Here is a 19,354-nt window from a genome sequence, read left to right as displayed (position 1 = left end):
AGCTAGCCCATGTCGTTCCTTCAGTGATGGCTTTGAAGAGTTAGGACTGATGAAGTTGGATCTCTGATTTCCCTTTCTGAGGTCATAATACTGTATCTGACCTTGGAGTGGGGAATGCCCACTATCCTATGGCCCCTCAACCAATGTCTGGGAGCCATAGGATTGCCACCTAATACAGTGTCCACACGATATTATAATCTGCCATGGGCTATTAATTTAACTCACAGGTTGCAGCACATGTGGAATGTGTATGGCCACTGTTTTGGAAATGCAACCCAAGTTGGGTTCTTGTGACGTGCAAACTCAAGCGCGTAGGCAACCCAAGAGCTAACCCTTCTCATAACCCATGACCTGTTTTAGAGTTATGCATGACATGGCCACTCCCAGAGTCAAAATGCAAGCTGGGCTCCATGGGCATGCCACATCTCTGAACAGGTTCATGGGTTTCCCCCTGCACATGGGAGGGCTTCTTCCATTAGTGAAAAGAATTGGATGCAATAGAGCAGTGGTGGCAAATCCTATGGCATAGAAGCCAAGTCTCCCCAGCATCGGGTAACAGCGCACATAGGGGCCATGTGCATGCTCAGAGTAGCAGCACCAGGAGATGACATCATGAGCCGTGACTCATTAGCCGTGACATGTCTGAGCTTTCACAGCTCAGACATGTCTGAGCTGAACTGAACTAAAACCTCAGTTTTCAGGTTTTGTTGTAGTGTTGGCACTTTGCGATGAATAAGTGGGATTTGGGTTGCAGTTTGGGCACTTGGTCTCTAAAAGGTTCGCCATCACTGCAATAGAGGTTCTTTGTTAGAAAAAGGATCAGGGTGGCAAGTTTCACCAGGTCCTCCTGTAGCCCCAGTATGTACTAGCTCTGATGCTACTGTTAACTTTTCCACAGCCTTCTGGAACAGCCTTTTATAGGAATCAACAAAAATTGCTGCCCTTTCCCCTTCTTCCAGCACAAGCAGAGCTGTGTTAAGCACAAATCTTGGTTGGATCCATTAATAATAGATAATGATTAAAGCACTATTTGCTTTCTTGTAAATGCAGAGTATGCAGAGGAAATTCCCATTATGAAGCAGTTTCTAAAGTCTGACACAAAAAAGATGGAATCACAGGGATTTTTTTCAGAGCAGTTTTCAAAGTCTGTGTAATATTTTGGCAGTTTCATCTAAAATATGTACTTCATGTATGCAAAATTTCCTGTTCATCTTCTCTCAGGAGGCACACTGACAGAGGAACCAAAGACGCCTGTTGATAACTGGTCTGAAGAAGAAGTTTCAGTTTGGTTGTGCACACACAATTTACAAGACCTAGTTGACATTTTCAAAAGGAACAACATTGATGGTAAAGAACTGCTGAGTCTTACAAAAGAGAGCTTGGCAGATGATTTAAAAATTGGTAAGGCTGTTAACAATGACAAAAACCTTCACAATTTCTTTACACTTGTTTGCAGTATGTACAGGCAATGCCCAGGTTACGAACAAGTTCCGTTCCTGAGAAAACAGAAATGTGTCTTTAGGTCAAATTTGTATGCAAGTCAGATTATGCATAGTCAGCCCTCCTCATTCATGGCAGCTAGAGATACAGGACCCCTGTAGTCCACTTTGCATATGAAAGTGGGAAGATAATGAACATCTCTACCCCGCCCCCACCCCACACACACGCCTGAACTCACCAGTGCCGCCTTTTTGCAGCAAGGAAATGCTGGCAAGTTTTCCCTCTCTCGATGAATGGGGCAGGAAGGCATTCTTTGGATTTCTCCCTCTCTACCCTCTTGCTTCCTCCCTCTCTATGGTGATGATGATTTTCTGCAGTAATTTTTAAAAACTAATAGGATTTATGGCAGTTCTTAAGTACAGGTTGTTCATAACTCAGACATTCATAATTTGGGGACTGACTGTATTCTGATTTACTTTGAATATTATGGTTGCAAGATTCTTCCATTTGGTTTTTTCCTGTTTCTTAAGACAGCCATATGACAAAGTTCCCATTATCAAGGGATTTTTAAAAAGCAGTGGAGGTAGCCATATTGAACCATAAGAAAAAAATCCAAGTAGGACAATACCTTTATTAGAGCAACTAAAATGTCATATATTAGGGAAAAGCCTTCTGAGTTCTTCAGAATTCATCCAGCTAGAGTGAAAGGAAATCTAGTTTATCCAGCTAGAGTGAAAGGAAATCTGTATGATAATGAAGCTCTGCAGTCTGCCTTTTGGTGCAGTATCAATAATGTGATGAGTTACATGTTTCCTTAGTCTGGTAATTGTTACTTGATTTTCAACCTGGATCTAGATTTAGTCATATTTAGAGTACCCCCTCCCCCAGTCATGGATGCATAAATCAATGGCAACTTCTGAGAGTGGCAGAGAGGCCAAGAGCAGTGCCTCCAGGAAACCAGATTTCTCTCTCACTAGGCCAGTTTCCAGAGTCAGCCAAGGCAGAATGGTCCAAACCAAGACATCAGACTAAGTTGCATCCACCCTCTTCAGCAGGGATGGTCACATCAATAGAAGAGAATCAGTATCTCTGGTGGTAGTGTAGGCAGAGAAACTCCTGAAGGGAAGCTTCTGGGCAGCAGTGGCAGTTGAAGCTGACACTGGCAGAGGACCTTTCATAGATAATGACAGGAAAGCTTAAGCTCGCTCTGGCTAGTAATGCTCAGAAGAAGGCAACGATAAACCACTTCTTAATATTCTTACCTGGTATCTCCTAAAATGAAACAAGAAATAGCGCTAGAAGATGAGACTAGGAAAAGGAGAGAACAGATTTTTTAACATTCAAACACAGATTCAGCCTTCCACTAAAATGCCACCAGAAGCCAGTTGTCCAGGTATAGGTATACCTATACCTCATTGTAGTCCTTTCCTGGACTTTCTGGAGGCATAAATGGATGTAGCAGCCTTGTATCTTGTAAAAACTCTTGGGGCAGTAGGAAGCCCAGTAGGCAAAACTGAAAACCGGAAGGTCTCTCTTCTGACCTAGAAGTGAAGGGGTTGCATGGGAGAGCATACTGTTGCTACGTGGAAATAAGCACCCTTCAGATCTACTGCTGTGAACCAGTCTCCTTGTTGAAGTTGTGTCAGGTTGCCCTGCAACGTCACTCTCCAGAACTTCTTCAATAGAATGAAAGAATTAAGACCTCTCAGGTACAAGAATGGTCAGACCCTTCCATTTCACTTCAGTACCATGAAATAACGGGAAAAAAGCGCAGGTGAGATTGGGGGACATCGACTGTTCTGTGGCCTTCTTGGCTAGCAGAGAGACTATTTCCGCAAGCAAGGTTGCTGATGGAACCATAGTTCTTATGGTGCCAAGGGGTATGAGAGTGTCTGACCTGATCCTGTAATCTCTGTCCACAGTAGACAGAACTGAGATACCCAAGGTTATTGCTTCCTGGCAAGCAGGAAGAGAGACAAATGGTCCTCACACAAATTGAAGAATAAAAGGGGCTAGCCCAGGGAGATAGTCCACAGTTGGGGTGCCTTTGTCCTTGTCAGTTTTGACTGGGACTGTCTTTCTGCCTTGATAGCAGAGCAAATGTTAAGCTTCTTCCATTAGTGAAGGTCTGTCTACTGGGACTCAAGGCTGGGCCATCAAATGAACTGGGCCAAAGCCATTTATGTGGTCTTAAGGAGGGGGAGGCTGGTAGATCCTCATCTTTCTCATGGTGTTCAGGTCAAATCTATCTACTTGTTCATCCTTGCATCCAAGATCCTTTCCCTATCAAATGCCGGGAGTTTGATATGGGAGTGAACCCCTAAGAGAGATCAGGCGAGTGTAGACAAGCGTGCCTCCACAGTGCTACTGCTCTTATCATAGCCTCTGTGCCATGCTTACATTGGTGCCTTGCAATGTTAATTTGCGTTCTGGAGAGATGTACTGCCTCAGCCTAGAAAATGCTTGTGAGTTTGCTGCTCCGGTAAGTGGTCACACAGAGCTCCTAGCTTCTCCTACAGGAAAGGCTGGAACCTTGCATGGTAGCCTGGTAGTTGGCCACCTTGAGTCTCAAGGCTGAGATAGCTCAGATGTGCCTCCCCAAAGTGTCCCGCATCATACGTCATGGAGTGTCCTCAACATGGCTTTCTGATAGAATTCAGTTTGGGGTGTTGAAAAAGGAAGGCCACATCCTTCTCTGACAACTTGTAAATGCTTTCCAGCCATTTGGGCATTGGTGCCATTGTGGACAGAGCCTCCCAGGATTGCTGGATGAGCTATAGTGGAGTTTAGAGGAAGGGACTGGCAGTGGCTTCAATTCCTCCCTCTGCACGGCATCAGTAAGAGGGTCTAACACTCTTTGGCTGTATATGTTCAGAAAAATGACTTGTAGCGAAGGAGGGCTGGATCAGCATGGTGGCATAGCACTGGAGGCTCTGCGGATCCCTTGAAGTTGGATGGGTTGAGAAATCAGTGCTGGGGGTGTGGAGGCAGAGGTGGTGTTTTCTGGAAAGTTGGTGGCATGAAGAATTGCTCCTGCCTCCTGTAGAGTTTGGGCCAATAGGCAGGTTGTAGGCGAGGCTGTGGTGATGGTACCTCTCCCCCCGCACCCAGGATATAGAACCTACAGTAGGCTGCTGCGATCAAATAGGCAGATCCAATCCGAGATGGGAACAGTCACTTCAGTGGTTGGTCCCAAATGGTTTGGTGTGGAAATGTGCCAGCAATGGAGTGGCTGGTTGGCTTGGAGCCAGAGCTTGGAAGGGGGTTAGATTGGTGGCATATTTCAAATCTCTCCCTCCAATATCAAGGCAGAGATGGATTTGAGCCGTGGCATGGTTCCAGAGCCTCTTGAGTGGACAATTCTGTCGAAACTCTCTTAGCTGCACAATCTTTCCAACAACAGGCTCCATGCACAGAGTCCAAATCTATTTGCACAAACACCATGAGGAAAGGTGACGAAAAGGATTCTGTGAAGCCAACAATCTCTTTATTGCTGATACATATTTCAGGCAACCGATCAGATGACTGTACACATAGACATCAACAGATGGCCAGTATAGAAATCAAATAGACTGCATAATTGAAAGTTGTGAAGGATTTCACATATACCGGCTCAGTCATCAATTCAAACAGAGACTGCAGCCAAGAAGCATTGAGACTTGGAAAGGCAGCAGTGAAGGAACTAGAGAAGAGTATCCAGTGTAAGGATGCCTCACTGGGGACCAAGGCTGAGATCATCCAGACTGTTGTATGCCTGATCACTTTGGGTGTGAAAGTTGACAGTGAAAAATGCTAAAAGAAAAAAAAATGCATTTAAAACATGGTGCTGGAGGAGAGCTTTGCAAGTACCACAGACCACCAGAAAGAAGCAGAACAGATCAAATCAAGCCACAACTTTACCTGGAAACAAAAATGACAAAACTGAAACTGTTTTTACTTGGGCATATCATGAAAAAGCTAAAGAAGATAATAATGCTAGGAAAAATCAAAGGCAGAAGAAGAAAACCAGATGAGAGATGGATCAATTCTGAAAGGAAGCCACAGCCTTACGTTTGCAGGAACTGAGTAGGACTGTTAAGGGCAGGACAATTTGGAGGGTACACATTCATAGGAGATGACTTCATGACACAAACCAATGACAGAGAGCTGATCCATTGAGATCTATGGGCTGAGTCCAGCATCTGCCTTCTATGGATGGAAGGGTTCTGTTCATGGAAGCTGCCACTTTGGGGAGGTTCTCTCTACACATAAATTCAGCCCTTCTGTGTAGCAATATCAGAGAGCTGGAGAGGTGGCAAGGAGAGGACAAGGAAGTATGCTTCTAGTAGTTACTGTGTGTAAAGTTACAGATTAAAAAAATGAGTAGCCATCAGGTGGGATACATACAACAGCTTGAAAGTCATCTTAGGCTGATGTTTGTATTAGAACCAACTGGAATGTCACAAAGTCATGAGCATGCTTTGAACCCTTCCAGAACTATTCTACAGGCTCCGTATTAAGCAAATAGCTTCATGTGGAGAGAAAAGTGTTATAGTAAGTGCTAAAGAAGTCTGTAGTTTAGAGCAGCCTTAAGATGAAGTCCAAGGGAACTTGTACAAACCTCACTGAGATTATCCTCTGCTAAATGCTGGCAAGGTTTCATGCTGCACAATTTCTTATTTGAAGTTTGGGATACAAAACATTTAAAATATTTCATACTTCAGAAAATTGAATATCATTCTGTGCTAATAGCATGTGTCAGTATTTGAATGTCAGAGCCTAGCCAGAGCATGACTTTGCTTGTGTGCATGCTTGTACTTCTCGTTGTCTTCTTTCACAGCTTGGACAATGGAATACATGTGTAAGCTTATAGAAATCAATGAACTTAAAATGTGCCTGACCCTCTGGGATAGGGCTGTTACTATCCTTTTTCAAAATGAACTGGATTTAAGGATCCTTTTGCCTGGTGAAGTGGCTGTCTGCTCTCACTGGAGAGGCAGCAGCCGTGCTCATGGTGGGGCCCTACCACAAGCAACTACTTCACTGAGGAGTGAAGGCCAAGGCAGTCGCCTTGGGCAGCGGCTGAACAGTGCCTGTTTGGTGACTGTTTGGGTGCTGGGCTTTGGCAGGGGAAGAGAAGAGTTGCACAGTAGTTGCAATCGACTGCCATAGAGCTGGAGCAGCTTGTTTTTTTTCGTGCTTTTGTCATACTCATTTTAATTATGCTTCTGTGTAGTTTTGGGGATCAACGGGTACCCCAATTACCAGGGTCACAGGTAGGGTGCGGTATGGCAGTGGGGGATTAACAAACCAGCCAAGGAAGAGGGCTAGATACCTCACAGCTATCCCCTCTTCTGGTTCTTCCACCTACCGGATGATTCCTGGAAGCCTTACCACCTTGCCCTCAGCTCTGGTGCTGCTGCTGAATGGCAGGTCAGCCCAAAATAAGAAGACCTCCCTCATTCATGACTTGACTATGGATGAAGGGGCTGACCTGGCTTGTATCACTGAGACCTGGGTGGGTAATCTGGGAAGGGTCACCCTTTCAGCTGTGGCTCCTGGGCATTCCATACAGCACCAGCATCAACTTGAGGGCTGGGGAAGCGGGGAGGCCATGGCCTATAGGAATACAATCTCCTCCTCGGGACAGGTCTTGAGCTCTTGTATCTTGTGCTGGGTGCTTGAAACAGATTAGGGATTCTGCTGGTGGACTGCCCACCCCACTGCCCATCAGGTTCCCTGCTTGAGGTAATGGAGGTGGTCTTGAATCTGGTGTTGAGGATCCCCAGTATGATGGTTCTGGAGGATCTCGACCTCCATGCCAGGAATGCTTTATCTGGGGCTGCCATGACAACCATGGCTGTCTTAACATGTTATAAGCCTAACACATGTGAAAGGACACTCCTGATCGGCTTTTCTTTACTGGGCAGGAGGATAGTGATATTGGAGTGCAGCGGTTTAACATCAATTCCCTTGTCATGGTGAGATCCCTTCCTATTGAGGTTTAGACTTTGAGCTTCAGTAACTGAAGCCTGAGGATGTGGACAAGGTGCTTGATCAAGTCTGACCTGTGTGCTTGACCCTTGCTTGTCATGGCTTATTACAAGAATTAAGGAAGGGATTTGTAGCTTGGCCCAGGAGCCTGTACATGCTTCCTTGAGAGAGGGAGTGGTGCCAGTCTCCTTAGAAAGGTTGGAATTAAGCTACTCCTGGAAAAACCTATCCTATAGTTAACAACTATAGGCATGTGGCCAGCATTCCATTCCTGGGCAAGGAACGGAATGCTTGAGCAGGTGGTGGCTGAACAGCTCCAGACACTCTTGAATGAAACAGATTATCTAGCTCCATTTCAATCAGGACTGATTTTAGAACTGAAACAGGCTTGGTCATCCTGTGGGATGACCTTTGCCAGGAGAAAGACAAGGGCATTGCAATTCTGTTGATTTGCCTGGACTGCTCAGCAGCTTTCAATACCATTGACCTTGGTAACCTTGCAGATAGACTGACTGGGCTATGAGTAGGAGGTATGGCATTGCAGTGGCTCTGCTCCTGCTTGACCAGCCAATTCCCAAACATGGTGCTGGAAGATTATTCTTCAACGCCATGGCAGTGCTGTTAGTGGGTGGTTCGTCTGTCCAGTTGGGCGGTATTCAACCTATTCTGGATGAGGTTGCACTCTCCCTAAAGGACCAGGTTTGTAGTTTGGGGGTGCTCCTGGATCCAGAACTGGCACTTGAAACACTAGTGAACTCATGGTATGGAGCACCTTTTATCAGCTTAAGCTGATACACAACCTATAACCCTATTTGGACAGACAGAGCCTAGCTCCAGTAATCCATGTTCTAGTAACCTCTCATTAGGTTTATGTGGGGTGCCTTTGAAAATGATCTGGAGACTTCAACTGATCCAAAAGAGGGCAGCAAGATTGTAAATGGGAACTGGCTTGCGAGAACATATTACCCAATCCCCTTCCAGCTGCTCTGGCTGCCAGTTGAAGTCTGGGTCCAATTCAAAGTGCTAGTATTAACATTCAAAATCCAAACCAGCTTAGTGTCAGGTTACCTGAAGGAACACCTTGTTCTATAGGTGCCCTGGACCGTAGGTCATCTTTGGAGGTTCTTTAGAAACCCTTTCCAAAGTAAATAAATAGAGTGGCTACCAGGGGAAAGGGCCTTTTTTGGCTGTGGCACCTTGGCTATGGAATGAGCTCCCCAAAGAGGTGTTCCTGGTGCCTACTCTCTATTCTTTTCAGTGCTGGGTAAAACCTTTTTATTTTCCCAATATTTTAACAGTTAACTTTTTAACTTTAGTTTTAATATTATATTTTATCCTATACTGCTAGTATACCTCTGTCTTAGTTTGGTTGCAAATGCTGTCGTTTTATTGTCATATGGTTTTTTTCTCTTTCTTGTTTGTGTATTTTTAACTTTTGTTAACCTTCCAGAGAACTTCAGCTATAGGAGGGTATAAAAATGAAATAAAGTTTGCAAGCGCAGAACACACACTCTTCTGTCATTGCTTTCTGGGAATTGCTTTGTTTCTGTCCTCTTACGTTAGTTTTCTCTTCTCCCAGAAGCATTTAATTGAAGAGAGGGTGACCAGCAGGTGGCATTTCATTAGCCTGTTTGATTGTTTTTGACACCTCTTAGAAAGATGACTTTATTACCATGCAAATAGAACTAGCTTATTTTCCAAACTAATTGCCATGTAAGATGAACAACAGTGAAATTAGGACAGCAAAGCAAAGTACAGGATTTTGCATTCACTCATAGTCATGGCCATTACACAATAGGATTAAGAAAGGCTAATATAGCCACACTGGCTGCGGGCATTGCCGCCACCCCCAGTTACAACTGTTTCTGAAACATCACCAGGCTCTCAGGTGCTCCATAAACATTGGTCATGACCAGTCCTCTTTTGTGTTTAGTCTGCCTTTGAACAATCAGGTATCAGCCAATATAGTTGCAGGTCACTGAAGTAATTTGGGAACTAATTCAAGCTTCACGGGCAAGAATGCTATCTGAATTCTAAACAACAGTCTGTGCCACAGACTGAACATTTATCTTTAACTTTAGATGTCTTGGTGCTTATATTAACGTGGACAATATGTGTATTCCTTTCTAGAATCCTTAGGTCTCCGCAGTAAAGTGTTGCGAAAAATCAGTGAGCTGAGGACTGAAATGAACTCTGCCTGTGTCGGTATCCCTGATGAATTTCTGTGCCCCATAACAAGGGAGCTTATGAAGGAGCCAGTCATTGCAGCAGGTAGGTGTGCATAAAAATACATACTAGTTGTATTTTTATTCTGTAAATGTAATAGAAAATCTGTGCATAGGCCTAGCATTCAGTTGATTGACACCTTTGCTAGAAGCAGCAAGGGTCTGTCTTCATCTTCTGTTGTACAATCAAGCCCTGCCTACATACGGCAAGGCTTTGTGTGAAGGCATCCTGTACTGGATGCCCAAGCTTGAGGATGTACAGTGGTACCTTGGCTCATGAACTTAATCCGTTCCAGGACTCTGGTCATGACTCAAATTGGTCATGAGCCAAGTCAAATTTCCCCATAAGGTTCAATGTAAATAAGGTTATTCCATTCTGTAACTATTTTTTTTTTAAATCACAAAAATTTGAAGCTGGTGCGCTGAGGGGGGGAGACAGGCATGATCGCGGGCGCACTCAGGGGAGAGGCAGACGCACTCGGGGGGGAGACGGGTGTGATTGCTGGTGCATTAAGTGGGGAGGCAGGCGCGATCGTGGGCCTGCTTGGAGGAGAGGCAGGCGCGAACGCTGGCGGGCTGGGGGGAGGTGGGTGCGATTGTGGGGGCTGGGGTGAGGCAATCGCGGGCACACTGGGGAGGGAGGCGGGTGTGATTGTGGGTGTGCTCGGGGGGGGGGGAGGCAGGTGCAATTGCAATCGTTACTTGCAGAGTTCACGACCCGAGGCAAAATTTTTCAGACATTTCTGTTTGTGACCTGATTTGGTTGTGAACTGAGACGTTTGTGAGCCGAGGTACCACTGAAGTTCCCAGTGCTGCTTTAGGAACACTGCTCCACACCGAAATACAAAGTCTCCATTGGTGCTACCCAGTTTGGCTAATACCGCACCTCTCCATCAATCTTGTAATACAGGTGGGAGTGTTGGGCAATTTTGCATGTATTCTATACCCAGTTATCAGGACTGAAGCCTACATTGAAGAAGGCACATTGTGCAGATATTTACCCACAGGATTCATGAAAACAATGTAAAACACATTAAATTGAAATAACACAAGGAGCTGAGATGGTCCACACCTGGAGACAGATGGAATCCGCTGGATTTTGAATGCTTTGGGAGATCTTTGAATGCTCTGATTGGAGCATCTGTTGCAGCCCTGATTTCACTGTGGAATTGCGAGAGCCACAGGGCCACAGTTATGAGCACTCCTGTTCTGGCTTGCGCGACCTGGCAAGGCTTGGACATGGCTGCATCACTTTATTTCACCTCTTGCCCTTAGGATTTTCCTGCTAGTAGAGTTTGAAGAAGGGCCTCAACATTTGGCACCAATCCTGTCGTCTGAGGTAAATGCAGGCGGTGACCAGTGATAAGGCCTCTTGTTGGAATTGGCCTTTAGAATTTCCCCACTAGGAAAATACCTCCTTAGATTGCTCAATTTTTGTCCTGTGCTGGAATGCTGCTGCTTTGCGTTCCTTAATGTGTTTCCTTTATTTCTTATAAACTCTGACTTAAGATCAGCTAAGAAATGTTTTCAGTAATAATTTCCACTGAAAATAGAACACAGAACGCTATCATAGACAACTTTATTATGTTGTGCCAGTCTGTAGCCTGAAGGGCCTGATCACGCCTCATCTTGGAAGCTAAGCAGGGTCAGGCCTGGTTGGAATCTGGATGGGGGACTTCAATGTTGTGAACCACCCAGAGAGCTTCGGCTATGGGTGGTATAGAAATATAATTAATAATAATAAGAAAGCCTCTACAAGTATTATTAAGGCAAGTCCTTCAGTCTGCCTATCACACATGGCAACAGTTGTCGTTTGCAGAATTCCAAGTAATTTATTAACTCCCCAATTACTTTCCTCACATACAAGCCATAAAAGATAATGTAATACCTTGAAACTTCCTTGAGTTCTGCCATTGTTCCATTAGCTCTGTATCGTTCATGGACCAGCAGCAGCATGCTTTCATTTTAAACAGGAGTATTTGCAGCCTGACATTGCAAGGCTGGTAAGAGGTAGCTGCCATGTAAAGCACATGCCCTGCCACCAAGATACTGCCCTGCCCAAGTTGTATGACAAGATCATCAGACACTTATTATTTCAAGGGACCTGCCAGACAGAAGAGAAGGTATCAAGGAGGACAGAAACAGAAGGAAGCAAAGCTGGCAAAGTGTGGAAAAACTGATTCACTGACAGCTAGGCATTCAGGTCCTGAGTTGGTGTTGCTCGTTTACTCAAACTGATTCAGGATCCTACAACTCTGGAGCAGCTGGAGTAGGAGGACAGCTCAGAGAATCTGGTGTGCTACTTAGCTTGAGCAAAAGCCCTTTCTGCTAAAGTGAAGACACCTTTGGGTGCATGCTGCTGAGATTAATTTCTTCATCTTATTTCAAAAGGAAGATAGTGAAGGCAAACATGTGATTGTCAAGGGCTTTGTAAATCACTGAAGAAGTATTTTCATGCTTCTGTACAAAGTGTATGTGATTTAAGCAGAAGCAAGCAGTGGTTTTTACAAAAACTTGCAACGCAAATATTTTTCTTTTAAGCTGTTCTGACAGTTGTTAAAATGCAGCTTGTCCATTGCTATTTTCTACCTATTCACCTGTTTTATACATGAAAAGCAATGGACAGAAGGGCCCTTGCATAGCAGCTCTGCTCTGCCCCTTGATAGCTTTGTGATGAACTTTTAGAAACTAATTTTATAATATTAATATTTAAATAATAGGCACACTGAGAATCCTAGCATTCATTAAATAACTGCTTGGGAAAGGTGTGGGTGGGTGTATTTATCCACCACTGCTGTCTATCACCTTCTGAGTCTATGACTTTAAATTTCATAGAAATTATTTTTTTCCACCTGAGAAAAATAATTATATTGTTATGATAAATGCAGTTGTAAGCTAAGGTTCAGGGAATATTTGTTGCCTAGTTATCGATCTATCTATGGTTACCTGAAGGAGCGCTTACATCCATATATGCCCAGCCGCCCCCCTGAGATCGGCAGGAGAGGCCCTTCTCCGGGAACCCTCCGTGAAAGAAATCAGGAGGGTGGGTACTCGGAGGAGGGCTTTCTCTGTGGTGGCGCCCAATCTATGGAATGCGCTCCCCAGAGAGGTCCGCCTGGCGCCGTCGTTATTTGGTGTTCGGCGCCAGGTGAAGACCTTTTTATTTAAGCAGCATTTTAACTGTTACTATTATTGAATTTTATCTGGCCAGGGCGGCTTATTTTATATTGTATGTATTTTATTTTAATGTTTATATTTTTAATTATAATTATTTAACTAATTGTTATAAGCCGCCCCGAGGCTTTGGCGAATGGGGCGGCATAAAAATGTTTAAATAAATAAATAAATAAATATCTTCAAATGTATATTTCTACAGCATGTCTACAGTGTTGCAGAGTACCATATGCAAATAATCTGTCCCTAGTCTGAGGCACTTGCTGTCCAGCAATAGAGACAATAGAGGGACACATTGATAAGAGGAGTTGGGGCCCTCTCCGCATTACTTTTACAGTGTGGCTTCGATATGGTATAGAGCTCTGATTGGCCATAGCTCCCTGCTGGATGCATACATGTGAGCAAACTCAGGCTTGCTTCTAAAGTGTGAAGTAACCCTGGAAAGAGAGCATAGGCATACATATGTGAATCAAAATAAATGTTTATTCTGCACCATGTTAGAAGTAGCTGTTTTATACAGCATAAAGTCACTGAGTATATTGTTCCAGGATGATACTATTGCAGCTTGCACCAATGATACCTAGCTCCATTGTGTAAGATTCTTTTAACTGAAGAAACAGCATCTTGACTTTGGCATCTAAAGCATATGTATATTCCTTCTAAACTATCTACATATCATTTTATGTTTTTCCCCTATAGAAAAGTGCATTTAAAGAAGGAAAATAGTACCATTATTAAAATACTATTAAACTGTTTATGTATATGTCTTCTACAGGGGTTTTTACTGATTTGCTAGCACCGAGAGAAACTGTGGTGATCTTACCATCTGTCAAATACATGCTGTAGCTTTTGGACCATCAATGCACCCACCCCCTAAAAAGCACTAACAAAAACAATCCCAGATCCCGAGGGTTTACCTTCCATGCATAGTACTAGTTCTTTGTTTGAACTAGTTACTTGTCATGGAACAACCTAGTCAAAATTTCTAGCTTTTTCAGGGTGAATGAGTGCTATTATTGGACTCAAAAATGGTTTCTTCCCGAACTATAATGTTTTCTGTTTGGAGGTCTAATAGGTTGCTGCATTGAGTCAGCCTGTTAAGACTTTTCCTGTCTGAATGGAAGTAAACTTGATGCATGTCATTTTGTTCTTCATTATTTTAAAGTGCTGTACACTAAGACATTGCTGCAATGTGGTGTACTGTTCAGATATTTTTTTAATAATGCAGTGTCTTAAAAGTGTGGTAGTACAAAAAATTGAGCTGATATCCCTGCATTCAGTGAAGTTTGTAATTCTCTCTTTAGATGGCTATTCCTATGAGAAGCAAGCAATGGAAAATTGGATCGTTAAGAAAAGGCATTCCAGTCCCATGACAAATCTCCCTCTTCAGAAACTTGTACTTATCCCAAACAGAAGTCTGAAAATGGCTATCAATCGCTGGTTAGAAACTCACCCAAAATACAATGAGCAGCTATCATCCTAAATATTTTTTTCAAATAGCAAAGAAGTTGAAGTAGGTAAATAAATTCAGTTATGAACTTGGTGCTAGTACCTTTCTTTTACTTACGTTAGCACTGTGTACATGGTGAGAACTGTATAATTTTAAGTACCTTTGAATTTGAATTTTAAAAAATTCAGATATCAATATACTTACGTAATTGCTATATTTGTTAAACTCATGTCTGAGTTTTACTGAATCATCTGAAGGCTGCAACCTATGTATTACCATCGAAATTGCCAAGGCTTGCTTCTGTGAACAACAGACATGCACAGGACTGCACTATGCCTCAGTCATTTGTAAGAACTTAAGAAATGCTGGATCATGCTTAGTACCAATGGAAAGTTCACTCATGTTTGCATTGCATTGAACAATTAAGTACCTTGACATTTGCATACCTAATGGGGAATTGTGGAAGGTTTTTTTTTTTTTTTTTAAAGATTGCCTTCCATAGAGACTTGTGCAAGTTAGTCATTATTGGAAAAACATGTATGCTTTAACAGTGAAATTTTGAGGACAAGAGAGAGGATGTTCACATCCTTTACAATTAGGCATATTGAGCCAAGTAGGACTTTCATTTATCGAATTCAGGCTGCAATGCTATAGCCACAATACTATCTCAGTGACCTCAGTGAGATTTACTCCTGAGCATGCACTCTTTGATTCTATGTGGTAGGGGATACCAGTGAGCAGTGAATCTCAGGATTCCTCTGGCTAGGAGCCCACTGACGTGCTTCTTTGTTACATTTGTTCCACAGGGCTACTTACTGATTTGACATTAGTGAGAGAGATTAGGTGGTGAATCAATATTTGACAGAGCATGGTCAAGGAACTAAATGACACACTTCTACACTACACTATGTGGAGAGATTAAATTAAATGAACACATCATCACCAATACTATTTCATGCCACTGTGGGGGCTTAATGATGCATGGATGGAAGATGCAACAAGCAATTCAGAGCAATTCTAACAACCAAGGGAAGTCAAAGCAACTAGCAAACCAAGGAGCTGATCATTAAATAGCGAATGACGTACCAGATGTATGTCATGAATTTGCTCACTTGAGCTCAAACAGTATTTTGTACAAACAGGAAGGTTTGTATAGCCCTCATTTTGAACTAACTCGGACTATAAAGTTGCATTGGATTTACCTTTTCAAGAGTTGTATCAGTACAAAATGTATAGCACTCAAAAAGAAACTATATTAATAATCTTTTTATTTCATATGGGAAAAATACAGTAGCTGTGCAAAAAATAGATCTACAGAACGAGAGAATAAAATAAGATTGTACAAATACCAAGATAAACAATAAATAAGCAAGAGAATAACAATTCCTTTCAAAATTGAAAATCCTTTATGGATTTTTTTTAAAAATCGTGCGAGAATGCTGTTATAATGTACACACATATTGTACACATGGGAATAATGGTTAAAGGGCAACAGAATACTCCAGCTTATATGACAACCCCAACCTTTATTATGTACAGGAATGTCCTCCCAAACTAGCCATCGCAAAAACCTCCTTGTCGTTTAAAAAAGCATTTCCCAACTGAAAAACTGGGGAAGTATCAGATGTTCCTAGAAAAGCAAATTACCCTACTTGTCCTTCAGTTGTTCACTGGGGTTCTGTGAAAACACTAGCAAGACTAACATTCCTCTGCTTTCTTCTCCATCCTGTACTGACTTTGCACCTCAAGAGGTGTTTAGATAAACTATGTAAAGTGCTGTTTATATGATGTTAACATGTCATAATATTACTCAGTGCAATTAACCAGGATGTTGAACAAAATGCATGCAAAGTCCTGTGTAATTTTCTCCCTGCCTTGCAATAGTTAAAGCCAACCTCAGTCACATGATGGCTACTCAAACAATTTGCACAAAGGTGATGGATTTCCTGAAATTACACCTGCATCGTTATTAACTCGGAAGAGTAGTACGAAATCTTCCCGATAAGAAAACATTCATGGACAGAGCTAGATGTTCTGTGGTTCCCACCAAAAATCTTGCTTGAATTAATACATTTTAAACAATAATATACATGGCTGTACAAAGTAAATTTACAGTGCAATCCAATATATGTTTACTCAGAAGTCACTGTGTTCAGTGGGATTTACTCCCAAGTAAGTGTGCACAGGAATACAGCCTTGTTTACCTTTTTCAAATCAGGCACACCTATTTAAATCTTCTCTTCCAAAGCTTAACATGAATGATGGAATGCTTCCACTGCATCAGCAAATAACTAAGTAGTGGCCATCCATCTCTTGATTAATACTAGTGGTCATCCTGGACAGCCTGATTAATGTTTGGAAAGTGGCAAGATGGATCAGGTCTTTGTTATATACTCCCTAGAGATTAATATCACTAACTTATATATCTCTATGCACTAAGTTTTATAACCAAGGAAACATGGTTCATCCCTATTAGTAGCTTTTGATAAAACAGCTAGTATTAATCACACATTTGATTCTACAAAAGATCGCTTTGGCTTTGTAGAAGTGATGTGACTTGAATGGATGTCTTTGCTAAGCTGAGAATGTTGTTTAGAGAGAACTTCCTGATACAAATGAGCCACTGGCTTAGCTAACCTGCTGTCTTGTGGGCTAGCAGATGCTTGGCACTTTAATTCTTCAAGTTCCTTAGACTGAGTTCCATTCTGGATACTCTCTCCCGGCATCACAAGGGAAGAAGAAGAGCAAGTTGCACCCTGCGTGCCAGAGATGTTTGACTGTTTGGCAGAGAACTGCTCAGAATTCAAGGACAGAGCTGCCCCAGCACTTTTGAGAAATCCTTCTGTAGCTTGGCCGTGCCAACTGCGATTTGATGGGTTTATCTGCTGCTGCTGGAACCGTACAGTTTTATCCATAATCCCCATGAAGGGAGTATTGCGAGGCCGGTGTTCTGCTGATCCACTCTGATTTTGGCTAGTCTTGGTTTCCTTCAGTCGCATGTCTGGACCTTGTCCCTTTACAGACTCAGAGAAGCTACTGCTTGAAGACAAGCTGCTTGTGGAACTGGACGGCACCATGCTGGCAGAAAGTGGGCCAGAACAGAGAGAACTTTGCTGCCTTAATTCACCAGTGCCTTGAGAAAGAGATGGGCTTGTTTTTTCCATGGTTGGAGGCGTGTGAACAGCTAGCCTCTCATGTGTTTTGGACTTACTCATAAAAGCGTGAGAAGATCCCCTTTCACTGTGTTGCAAGTAGGGAGCCTGGATAGTAGTCAGTCTTTCGCTGAATAATGCAGAGCTACTGCCTACAGTAATGCTTGCTGAGAGTGTGCCTGCCCCATCCAAATGTTGGCCTTTGTTGTTGCTTGGGTTCATTGGGTGTCTGGAGGGCACAGGGCTCGGAGGAAGATACTGAAGGGGCTGAGTCTTTGTGCCAGACTGAACAGATCCAGTTCTTGGCCCTGACTGGACAGAATTCAGATGCTGGTTTGTTTTTACGATCTGGGCTTGTTTTGTAGGTTGCATGGTTAAACCAGGCTCTCGCAGATATCTACTGCCTGCTCTGTTTGGGGGGGATACAGATCTAAATTTCTGCTGACTGCCTTCTTGAGGGTTTCTGTTGCAAGATGAAGCACCCTGAGAAAGCGGAGGCCTCGGCTCACATAAACCAGACTCATCTTCATGCAAAAATTCTTCTTCTTCTATCTCTTCCAGGCTGAAGTGATCCTGCACAAGAGCATCCCTCTCATTGTCAGAGTCATTGCTCTGTGGTGCCGGCTGAGGACATGGCTGCTTTTGTTGCTGTGTTCTCTGGAGCTGCTTGCACTCCTCTTCTACTCGAGCTAGTAACCTCTTTATTTCTTGGTTACCAGGGCACAACTTTATGGCTTCTCGCAGATCACAGAGGGCTGCGTTAAACTGCCTGAAGAAGGGAAAATGAGTGAAATAAATCTGGCACATTAACAATTGAACGGGTACATACCAACAGGCCAGTGTGGTAGCATGTTACATGTTGCTACATATCGCGTGTGCCTTTCTATCGGTCCCAAAGATCCTTAAAAGATACAATTCAGACAGCTTAGGAGACCAGGCACAGGGAGGCTTGGCTCAGATGATGCCGCATCCCACTGCCATGAAAATGCAAGCCCCGGCCCAGGATTGCGCTCCCACTCCAAGAGATCGAGCACCTGCACAGCCACAATCGCAATAGGGTAAGAAGTTACACATAACAATGTCTAAATTTTTAGCAGAGGTGAAAGCTTGCACCTACATGACCTTCTCCCACCATTTGCCTTCTTTTCTCTTAGCAAACTATACTAAGCCAAAGGGAGAAGGAGAGTTGTTGCAGGGCATTTAATATTCTGATAATACATAGAAGTGCTAGATACTAATTTTTATTTTCCCTTTCTGGCCTGAACTGACATTTATTTCAAAATAAACACATCATATAAAATTGTTTCTTTACTTCTGTCTAAAAATAGGACTTGGATAGCAGTAAAGTTACCATTTCTCCCAAAGACCATCCTATAGAAGGTGTCTTCAAAATTATCAATTCTTCAGTTGAAAACACTATCCTGGTACTCTAAGACTGGGATTAAACATAGCATAACTATAAACGTACTGACCATGGAATTGCCATTAAGTGAGAAATGGGCATAGCTTAGTACACAGACTGAAAAGTCCTCCTCCTGCTGTCAAACTATAATAGGGAGCAGGGATTGTGAAGAGTGTCTAATCTTATTTGAAGATAGGGCTTCTTCTTAAATTCTTACACATCCTGTGTAAATTTTACTACAAAGTCAATGTTTTCCCCATAGAAATTGTAATGTTCTATTCAATTGTAATTAAATTCATTCTGTATCTTGTTGTTCATCACTTAGAAAGCCCTATCAGATTATTCGGCAGCAAATAAGTAAGTAAGTAAGTAGATATAGATAGATAGATAGATAGATAGATAGATAGATAGATAGATAGATAGGGGCTGTCAGTACCTGCTGTTTCTCTTGGCTCTAGCTCTGGCATAATATGCTTCATAGGATGTCGGCTTGAGATCAAGTGCCTTGGTAGCAAACTCTTCTGCCATGCCAAAATCC

At 42.9% G+C, this 19,354-nt stretch overlaps 2 protein-coding genes across 6 annotated transcripts in view; one reads left to right on the top strand and one right to left on the bottom strand.

The window, feature by feature from the left end:
- Positions 1-1,149: 1,149 nt before the first annotated feature.
- LOC123021713 (WD repeat, SAM and U-box domain-containing protein 1-like) lies at positions 1,150-15,542 on the top strand. 3 transcript variants are annotated; one of them, XR_006414384.1, is made up of 4 exons: positions 1,150-1,401; positions 9,544-9,684; positions 10,914-10,977; positions 14,117-14,355. XR_006414384.1 is itself a non-coding variant. In XM_044426741.1 (4 exons), exons 1-3 carry the CDS (start codon positions 1,179-1,181, stop codon positions 14,293-14,295), a joined length of 543 nt encoding a protein of 180 aa, XP_044282676.1. In that variant the 5' UTR covers positions 1,150-1,178; the 3' UTR covers positions 14,296-14,329; positions 15,069-15,542. The 3 variants fall into 3 exon arrangements, 2 of the variants coding, with proteins under 2 accessions (XP_044282676.1, XP_044282675.1); XM_044426741.1 differs by lacking the exon at positions 10,914-10,977 and adding an exon at positions 15,069-15,542 and having other exon boundaries at positions 14,117-14,329; XM_044426740.1 differs by lacking the exon at positions 10,914-10,977.
- The window catches only part of LOC123021709 (protein TANC1-like), an 81,188-nt gene continuing 77,347 nt past the window's right edge, over positions 15,514-19,354 (bottom strand). For all 3 annotated transcript variants that reach the window (XM_044426733.1, XM_044426732.1, XM_044426734.1), the window contains 2 exons: positions 19,253-19,353; positions 15,514-18,183 (listed from right to left, as the gene is read on the bottom strand). In XM_044426733.1, the coding sequence (XP_044282668.1) occupies positions 16,767-18,183; positions 19,253-19,353 (1,518 nt within the window). In that variant the 3' untranslated portion in view covers positions 15,514-16,766. The remainder of the gene's footprint in view (positions 18,184-19,252; position 19,354) is intronic.

This window comes from Varanus komodoensis, unplaced genomic scaffold (assembly GCF_004798865.1).
Source record: "Varanus komodoensis strain SLA01 unplaced genomic scaffold, ASM479886v1 scaffold176, whole genome shotgun sequence".
Taxonomy (NCBI): Eukaryota; Metazoa; Chordata; class Lepidosauria; order Squamata; family Varanidae; genus Varanus; species Varanus komodoensis.
The sequence above is the reverse complement of the archived record's forward strand: the minus strand, read 5'-3'. Positions and strand labels throughout refer to the sequence as shown.

Excerpts from the sequence above, each read along its gene's own strand:
- LOC123021713 (XM_044426741.1), top strand. The coding sequence starts at position 1,179 with ATGTACTTCATGTATGCAAAATTTCCTGTTCATCTTCTCTCAGGAGGC. Across the intron at positions 1,402-9,543 it reads GGCAGATGATTTAAAAATTG|AATCCTTAGGTCTCCGCAGT; the intron begins GTAAGGCTGTTA and ends ATTCCTTTCTAG. Across the intron at positions 9,685-14,116 it reads GGAGCCAGTCATTGCAGCAG|ATGGCTATTCCTATGAGAAG; the intron begins GTAGGTGTGCAT and ends TTCTCTCTTTAG.